Genomic DNA, 9,433 nt, shown 5'->3' on the forward strand with positions numbered 1-9,433 from the left:
GATCTGCTTTCACCGTGGACAAAGTGGAGTCCAGCCCGGGGTCGTCACATGTGGTTGCCGCAAGCCCCGCCGGCCGCGCCGTTCTCAAGCCCGCCGTGTGTGACGCTGTGTGTTTCGTTGTGAAAGTGAAACACTACTTTGTTTGGCCTTCCAAAAGAGGACATAACTAGAAATCAGTAGTTAAGTTGTATTTACAACACTGTTCCAGAACAGTTCAACCCAAATATTCAGATGTTTGAGTAATTATATCCCCAGTGGATGCAACAAATGCCTCGTTTGCAATGGGTTTTATTGGTGTTGCCTCATCGTGCCGGGACACGGCATCACAGTATGGTAAGGGGCGTAACATTTCCGTCACACGCTTGAGGAATTCAGTGAAAAGCCTTCATGTAAACACCTTAATCGATCGGATTGAGCTCGATCGGATTGAAGGGGGTGGTTTATTCCTTTTCGAATACGATTGAGAGTGCATGTAAACACTCGATCGGATTGAACCCCGAAACTGAAAGCACTGCGCATGTGCAATGACGCAGAAATAGCGCAATGACATATGACTCGAGGAACGAACGGCTCATCCTTTTGAATAAAGTGTTGTATAAATTTGTGTCCTGTCATTAGAAAACTCTCCTTTCACTCGGCAACTGTGAAGTGGAGCAGGACAGCGTCCCACCAGTCCTTGTTTTGGATACTCATCCTCAGGCAACCCGTTTTGGGCGCAGGGAGGGGCATTTTTACTGCGCGATAAATATGAGCAGCACAGCGGTTTATATGTATATTTATCCATAAATGGATAAATATTAATTCTGCTGTTAAAAACAAATAAAGAAGCCATGTAGGAGAGTGATTATTATGTGCAAACTGTGAGAAACTACAAAAAAAATAAATAAATAAATTTCAGATTTGAAGCTTGTGACATATAACCCGATCACTTTATTTAGTGTTCATGTAAACACTACATTCAGATTCATCAATCGGAATGAATTCAGTCCGATTGAACCAAAAATTGTGCATGTAAACGTACTATAGCCATTAGCCAAACACAGTCATGTCTACTGGGCAAACGATGCAATGATCTCCTTATTGCAACACGATTTAGGTAATCTCACAAATACTTTTTATGAGACTAACTAACAGTAAAAATATGATGTAAATATGAGACTCATTGGTATAAAGGGTATAAAAAATAATTCACGTTTTAAACTGGGGAGTTAGTTTTGAGTTTTGAAACTTGCAGTATATTTTTATTGTAGAGTAACCTGGTATATGTGTAAATATCAAGAACAAAATGGCCGAAAAATGTTCTTCCTTTTAGGCATTGACTTCCTTTAACACTTTTAATCCTTTGTACTCTGTGTCCCTTAGGAAGTCCATGATTCCTCTGGAGTTTTAAATAATGTGGTAGAGGAATTGGTGCATTTTCGGAGTAAGGTTCGTAAATTTGCTCTTTCTGTGGAAGATCAAGCTCCACAAGATCCCCACACTGGCTCTGAAATTCAGAAAAGGCATCCAGAGCCAGACAGAGTGCCCTTGCTGAAGGACTGTGATGCCTTAAGGAATAATCTAGCACCCCTTGGAGTCCACATTAAGGCAAGATTTCATCCTATTAGACTAAGTGCAGAAGAGCGTCTAAAGGAAAATTCATGGTTATTATTTAAGCATGGTAAACTGTAGAAATACCTTTGGATTTTCAAAAACCCAAAGGCGTAATTACAAAGTAATTAGACTTCCTGAGATTTCTTAAAGTGGTCATCGGATGCCCATTTTCCACAAGTTGATATGATTCTTTAGGGTCTTAATGAAAAGTCTATAACATACTTTGGTTAAAAACTCTCAATAGTAGTGAAAAAAACACCCTTTTTACCCTGTCAAAATCAGCTCTGTTTTCAGCACACCGTTCTAGTTCGTGTTGCTTTAAATGCTAATGAGCTCTGCTGACCACGCCCCTCTTCCGTGGGGTGACGAGCAGACTGTAAACTTCAGCCGCGAAACTCACTAACTAGCACATATTAGGAAAGGCGATTTGCAAAGATTCATAAAAAAAAACCTTATACTCACTTCTGTAGATGAAGCTGGATCATGATGATTCGCGGGAACTTAAACGCATTTAGGCAGATCGGTGATCGGCGCATTCCTTTCAGAAACGGAAGTAACGTTAATCCTCTGCGTCTTCAGCGGCTCAGATTTCGGGAGTAAATGATGACTGCTATGTTCATTGTTACATCCAGCAACAAAACACCTCAATCACTTAATCGGAGACATTCTTGTCTTCCCCTGCACCGGAGTCGACACAATGGCGGACTGACGGCAGCTCACTCAGGGCGGGTCTAAGGTAAGATGCTAGTGTCAATCAACTATCGTGGGAGTGACCTGTGCAGAACTACGTCATTCTGACAGGAATCTCAGAACAGCCTGATTTGAGAAAGGGGATTTTAAAATAGTGATTAAAAAAAACCACTGGGTGGATTTTTATCATTATAGGGTGGATGTGTACACACACTTCCAACACACATTTATGTTCAAACAACAACAAAAGTGAATTTTGCATCCGATGACCCCTTTAAAAGTCACCAAACATTTATCTACCCATATAATGCTCATTTTCCTATGCATGTTCTTTATTGATCCCTTGAACTCTTGTAAGACCATCCAGTGCCTTCTGAGAAAGCACATTGCAAGACTCACTGTGGTTTACATTGCTAAATTTTGATTTTGGTTTCAGGATAGAGGCACAAACTCCACATGGGAAATAACAAGAAGAGGAGAGACAAGGAAGGATTAACCACTTTCTGAATTGGGACCAAACTTTATCTATTAGAACACAAACTGTTTGTAGCATCTCAGTGGTGACTCTTTGTAAAGCTTTTCTTCTCTTCAAAGAAATTAGTTTTGCTGAAAAGCCTTGCAAAAAAATTAGTTCTGTAATGCAACTAAAGCTGTAACACCACTAGTAATCGTAACCACATCTTGTGTCTGATGATAATGATTGTAATTGTTAATAAAACAACTCTGTTCTTAGTTTAACACTTAGTTTAACAACTTTTTGTATGATATTTGTCTCAGTAATGGACATTGGGACAAACTAAAGGACATTTCTCAACCATTCTGATAGAGAAATTACTTTTAAGTCAAGTTTTTAAGTCAAGGATCGTGATTGACCTTCACTGTCTGATGATGATCATAATGGAATATGGTATGCTAACCATAGCAATGTTACGAGTTGGAGCAAAGTTATACATATTATTTGATGTTTGTTTGCTTGAAAACTTGTGCGCAGTGTCTGTTTCTGTTCACAACATGATTTATGTTTTTTCTGGGAAGATTTGTCCTTTGACAATCTGAATACATTATGAAGAGGCTCCCTAAAGACCTCTGTCATATGTTTCCTCTTTAAATGGGGAAGAATATAGATAAAATATAAGTATAAAAAAAAAAGACTGTCATAATATTTATTATAAATTGGTGCAAATTAGATGTTGTAATGTAACATTACTAAATAAAACAGACATAAATAGAATGGGAAGAATAAAGATTAATTTATAAGATCCAAGTGATTTAAAAAAAAATCTAATCTCCTTGCCTTGGTCTTCTGTGTGACGACATTTGCAGTTTAAATCGGGACTTTTTTGCATTGTGCCATTGGTTTTGAGTTTCCTGTTTCGTCGTTGCTAGAAGTGAACTTTCAGTGGGAGCAAAAAACTGATGCTCTTTTAAAAGGACCGTTTATGTTCATGTTTAGGCACGAACAAGTCCATCAACTCGCCAAAGCCCAGAAGACCTGCTGAGATCGGCTGCTTAAGTGTTTCTGCAATACGAGCCGAAATTAACAACCACCAAAGGAATTTGGACGGCGCGCGTTTGTTATGGATAGTGGAGTTGGAAGTCTATAATTTTGAGATAATTGTTTTATCACTGAGTTTTCAACCTTAAACCCATGCCTGCTCCTGGGAAAATGAGAAAGCCTGATATTAAAATTGTAGTCCTGGGAGACATGAATGTAGGGAAAACGTCCCTCCTTCACAGGTACATAGAGAGAAGCTTCAATGAAACTTTAAGCACAATCGGCGGAGCGTTCTTCTTGAAGCAGTGGGGTCCGTACAACATCTCTATCTGGGATACAGCGGGTAAGATTGATGGAATTCCGTTTTGGCCAATACAACGGAAATAATCAGATGCAGAAACCTGCAGTTAAAGGTGCTTATGGAAAACATAAGATTAATATAGTTATTGTTTCTAGAGAGAGTACCACTATAAATATATATATAAAATTTTTCCAGAACTAGTTCGTGATATTTAGAATTTGATATTTTGACTGGGAGAAGAGTTCTTCCAAATGTGATTATGTTGAAATCAAGTGACACGCCTAGTCTTGTAAATTCCTGAATGTCCCTGATCCTATGACATGGAAAATCATTAATCTAAATAAATCTAATCGAGCATGATCTGCCAAAATTAACTATATTTATGTGGCCAATATTTTATTTTTATATTTATTTATTTTTGCCCCTTTTTATCTTTTGCCAGTTTCTAAAAGCAGTAGCCTAATTGAAAAAAAAGGGAAAGGATTACTCTGATATATTGCATCAATGCCTGCAGTTGTCTTGTGTTCTTTGCAGGATTTTGCAATCTTGGTAGTTTCAGCAATAATGTGGAAATTTTTACACGGAATTTTAGCAGTAATTGATAGGAAGCATGTCTTCATGCACATTTGCTGAATGAAAGCAACAGATCTAAATGTTGTATTCCATCAAACTATTTAAACTGTGTGTGTGTATGTGTGTGTGTTTTAAAGACATGTTAAAGATTAAAGCAAAAGGATAGGCCTATTTGATTGTTCTGGCCTTTATCTAAACATGTCGATGAGGGTAACATGTTTTTGTAGCTGTGATAGTATGGCTCAGCTGATAGTAATGACTACTTCCTGTCAGAACCGGCTGCCGTTTCATAGACACTGGCTGCATTGTTAGCTGTTGCTGTAGCTCATTGATTTTTTGAGGTTGTTTTCACATAGCCTACTGCACATTGCACACACATCTCATTTTAACTGACAAGGAAAACAAACAACAGCTTCTTATTTAACACTAAAATTACTTTAAAAAGTTGTAATTAAATTGAAAATGTCATTTTATTTAATTATTTCAAATTAATTTAATTGAATTTAAAGCATATAATAATATGCAAAATTGTTGGTATTTAGCTATTTTAGTTATTTAGAAGGAGTATTCTCTTTTACCACTTAAAATTGTATAATTGTACTGTACGTATTTAACCCCTTTTATTAGACCCGACACCCCCCCCATTTTTGACTGCCCCTCCCCCACACCTGTGGGATGTTTGCGATTACACATTTTTAAAGATAATATCTTGGTCTAAACCTAAAGTAATTTTGACAAACTATATATCATTTGAAAGGATTCAGACTCTAGTTTTCATATTTGGTGACTGTTTTTCAAAGAAATGACAGAGCAATAGATACATAGCGATAGATTCTCCATTTGTGATGTGGTGCCAAACACACTCTTATTCTATAGTTATGTTTTTATGTGTTTTAGAGATTGAATTCAAATCAAATATTAAAGTTGCTGCCCAAACTATACCTGAATAGGATGTCTATCATAAATATTTTGAAAATTATGGAAATATATGGTTCAGAACACTTAAACAATAAATTAAAATCCCTGTATATCATCATCTAGTGGAAAAGTTTGGTTCTGCATCCACAAAATCTTACTTAAAAGTTTTGAGATATCAACCTAAAATTTGGCTCAAAACTTGTTCAGATGATTGGCTTTGATTTTCTTGAAGATTTGGATGTAAACATGTTTTGTAAAATGTATATTTTATATATAATATAAAAAAAAAAAAATATATATATTTTACATTTTCATAAAATTAAACCTATACGTTTTTTTAATAAATTTACTTCTACAATAATCTGTGATGTTTCACCTTTAAAAAGATACCAAACTTAAGTCTGTGCTCGAAAGTTTTCAAGATTTATAACAATTTTAGCTGGAAAAGTCATTTTTATGTCTATGCTCAAAAAGTGGGACATACAGTTAAAAAGCCAAACAGTTTTGTTTTCACAAACTTTGAAATTAAAAAGTTGTTAAACTCATCAAGACGCTGGCACTAGGAGGCACTTCAGGACTAGAGTTGAGGAGCTCTGACAAACAAAGGAATTTGTTGTATTGTGTCTGTGTTGTATTGTTGAATTTGTGTCTGTAGTTGCTTTTGAATGGCTGCCTATGTGGGTCAATTTGACCCGTGAACATCACAAACGTATAAAGATTTCTGAATGTACATTTCACAACACATCAGCGTGTTGAAACTGTATGCATGCTCATGACCCTAAATGAGAAAAAGTTACAAAATTTCAAGAAAAACAACATGGGTTAAATAGCATTTCAGATAGACTGAAAAAATAAAAGATAGCTAATTTTTGCCACCTGTGGCTGGCGAAATAGTTTTCTGCATTGAATTAAGTGGGGAAAAGCTATTATTTTTAGCTTCATAGTATAGTAAAAAACTACAATAAAAAAATATAAGCAATAAATGTTATCATTTTGGCTCTGTAGAGTTGTCTTAGAACATTAAAATAGGCGGGTCAAATTGACCCCTGGGTACGAACAGTATGAACGTAACAAAAAATTTTGTGGACATGTCAAAGCACATCAGTGTGTTGAAACTTTGCATGCATGTCCATGACCCTAAATGAGAAAAAGTCACAAAACGTCAAGAAAAAAAACAAGTTAACTGATATTTCCGACAACTCAAAAATCAAATCGGGTCAAATTGACCCGGAACAGTACATGAGGGTTAAACTCAATTTATTACTGCTTGATAAACTTACTGTGGCTGAAAAACATATTTATTTATTTTTTCATTTGTGTCTTTGTTTAATTTGTCATATTGTTTGTAATTTGTTTCTTTATTCTTATTTTTTAATAACAAAAATAAAATAAAGTAACATAATTATATATTTCACATATGCTTTGTAGAAACAAATATGACATCAGTAAAGGATTTACGGTACAATGCAACTCTAAGGCATTCCAGGTTGTTTAAAAGCAGAAAGTTCTGTCAACATTTACTCAACCTTATGCACAAGCACAATTGATTTTCTTTGTTCTGTGAAATCACAAAAATTAAGCGTTAATATTACAATCATGTTACATTTTCACATGTGCTCTTTTCCATAAAATGAAAGTGATTGGTTTTCTGAAGCCATAGATGAAGCCATAGATGTAGCTATGAGGAACAGAAATTTCTCAGCTGAATGTGCACTCCTTCAAAAAATTCCAGTGACCCCATATACATGTTCAGAAGAAATCATGACCTTGAGATGGGGTTGAAAAAGCAACATTATTTGATTTAATTGTTAGTGTGCTAAATGAATAGATTGGCCTAAATGTTCTTACTTCATTAAAGAGTAACCCAAACATTACAATTTTGCCATTATTTACCTACTCCCATGTTGTGTGACACATACTGTATGCTGTCATTTATTTCCATTGGACTTATAAACTGGACTTATCGGGTTCTTGATTTTAATTTACTGACTCAGTGATCCTGTCACAATAGTTTTCAAGTTGACAGGTCATTGGAGGGCAAGATTACTGAATAACAACTTCAATTTCATTGTTCTGCTTTACGGTGTTTTTTTTTTTTCTTCCAGAGCTTTGCGGTACACTATGAACAGTCATGTTTTGTATACAGTCATGAACTGTATGCAATTATTATTTTCCAAATAGATAGATAGATAGATAGATAGATAGATAGATTTTATGTAAATATATTGCTAAATGTAATTTATACCAGTAATGCAAAGCTGAATTTCATCAGACATTATTCCAGTCTTCATTGTCACATGATCCTTCAGAAATCATTCTAATATCCTGATTTGCTGCGTAGGAAACATTTCTTATTATTATAAGTGTTGAAAACAGTTGTTTTGCTTCACATTTTTGTGGAAACCATGATGCACTACAATTCAAAGGTTTTGTGTTTTAAAAGATTAAAAAGAGATTATAAACTTTTATCAGCAAGGATTACATTCATCAAAAGTGACAGTAAATACATTTATACGATTTCTTTTTCAAATGCTGTTTGCTTGAACTTGCTATTTATCATATCAGCACAACTGGTTGCAACATTCATAAATAATAAGAAATGTTTCTTGAGTAGCAAATTAGAATCATTTCTGGAGGACACTGAAGACTAAAGCAATGGCAGCTGAAAATTCAGATTTGCGTCACATGAATAAATGACATAAAATAGAAAAGTTATTCATAATAATATTTTGCAGTATTACTGTTTTTATTTTATTTTTGATCAAATAATTTCAGCCTTGGTGAGCAGAAGAGACTTCTATCAAAAACAAAGTTCAAACTTTTGAAATGTTGACAGTTTTTAGTTTTTTTTTCAACTGCTTACACACAAAATCTTTACTTGTCACACAATTAATTTTGTGTGTGCAATTCTTGGATTTGTGTGTAAAATTTTGAAAAAAAAAGAGGCAAAGTTTTGAAAATGTAAGCAGTTGAAAAAACTGTAATATTTGTATTTCTGTGCTTCTTATTTCATCAGGTCGTGAACAGTTCCACGGTCTAGGCTCCATGTATTGTCGTGGCGCTGCAGCCATCATTCTCACGTATGATGTCACAAACTGGCAGAGCTTTGTAGAGCTTGAAGATCGCTTCCTACCTCTCACTGACTCGGCCAATAGTGACAGCATATTTGCCATTGTGGGCAACAAAGCAGACCTCACTGACCCTCAAGCCCATGTTATGACCCTGGAGGAAGTCAGGGCAGAAGAGGGTAGTGTGCTTCCCCTTCCATCCTTTCCCACACTTCCAGACTTTCCCTTGCACAAACAGGTGAGTCAGGATGATACCATAGCACTGTACAACCGCATAATTCGCTATAAGGCACTAGAGGGCACCAGCCCACCAGCGGAAAAGATGTGCTTCGAGACAAGCGCTAAGACTGGATTTAATGTAGATATTATGTTTGAGACACTCTTTGATCTGGTGTTGCCATCCATCATTCAAAAACGCTCCCAAAGTGAGTCGCCGATATTGTATTTGGAGGACTATAATGAAGAGGGGATGAAGAGCAAAGGGGATTGTTGCACATGAAAATATGTGCAGAAGAGCATCTGGAGTCTTGCATGAATATCCATTTATTTATGGACGTTGTTATTTGATCTGTTTTAGAACTGTTTACTGTCACAGTAAATATTGTACATTGTCAGTGAACAAGTGCACATTGTTATCTCTGTTCTGACTCATATGTCATTGTGTGTGTGTGTGTGTGTTTGTATGTGTATCTGTTTGTATGTTTGAGATAATCTTGTTTTCACAAATAGAACACAAAAAATTTGAACTTAAGTTACTAGTTTTTTGGCCCTCAAGTTGATCACTTGCTTCTAATA

At 35.6% G+C, this 9,433-nt stretch overlaps 2 protein-coding genes across 6 annotated transcripts in view; both read left to right on the forward strand.

Moving 5' to 3' along the window:
- Positions 1-3,515, forward strand: part of LOC107654266 (probable cysteine--tRNA ligase, mitochondrial) — an 11,461-nt gene extending 7,946 nt beyond the window's left edge. For 3 of the 4 annotated variants that reach the window (XM_016441285.1, XM_016441283.1, XM_016441284.1), the window contains 2 exons: positions 1,363-1,587; positions 2,720-3,515. In XM_016441285.1, coding sequence (XP_016296771.1) covers positions 1,363-1,587; positions 2,720-2,779 — 285 coding nt within the window. In that variant the 3' untranslated portion in view covers positions 2,780-3,515. The remainder of the gene's footprint in view (positions 1-1,362; positions 1,588-2,719) is intronic. The other variant, XM_016441286.1, reaches the window with a different exon arrangement.
- Positions 3,516-3,656: 141 nt separating this feature from the next.
- LOC107654250 (ras-related protein Rab-20-like) lies at positions 3,657-9,193 on the forward strand. Of its 2 annotated transcripts, none has more exons than XM_016441262.1 (2): positions 3,657-4,121; positions 8,587-9,193. In XM_016441262.1, the coding sequence occupies exons 1-2, from the start codon at positions 3,932-3,934 to the stop codon at positions 9,135-9,137; spliced, it is 741 nt and encodes a 246-aa protein (XP_016296748.1). In that variant the 5' UTR covers positions 3,657-3,931; the 3' UTR covers positions 9,138-9,193. The 2 variants fall into 2 exon arrangements, with proteins under 2 accessions (XP_016296748.1, XP_016296750.1); XM_016441264.1 differs by having other exon boundaries at positions 4,049-4,191.
- Positions 9,194-9,433: the final 240 nt, after the last annotated feature.

The sequence above is a fragment of the Sinocyclocheilus anshuiensis genome, unplaced genomic scaffold, assembly GCF_001515605.1.
Source record: "Sinocyclocheilus anshuiensis isolate Anshui unplaced genomic scaffold, SAMN03320099.WGS_v1.1 scaffold551, whole genome shotgun sequence".
NCBI classification, from domain to species: domain Eukaryota; kingdom Metazoa; phylum Chordata; class Actinopteri; order Cypriniformes; family Cyprinidae; genus Sinocyclocheilus; species Sinocyclocheilus anshuiensis.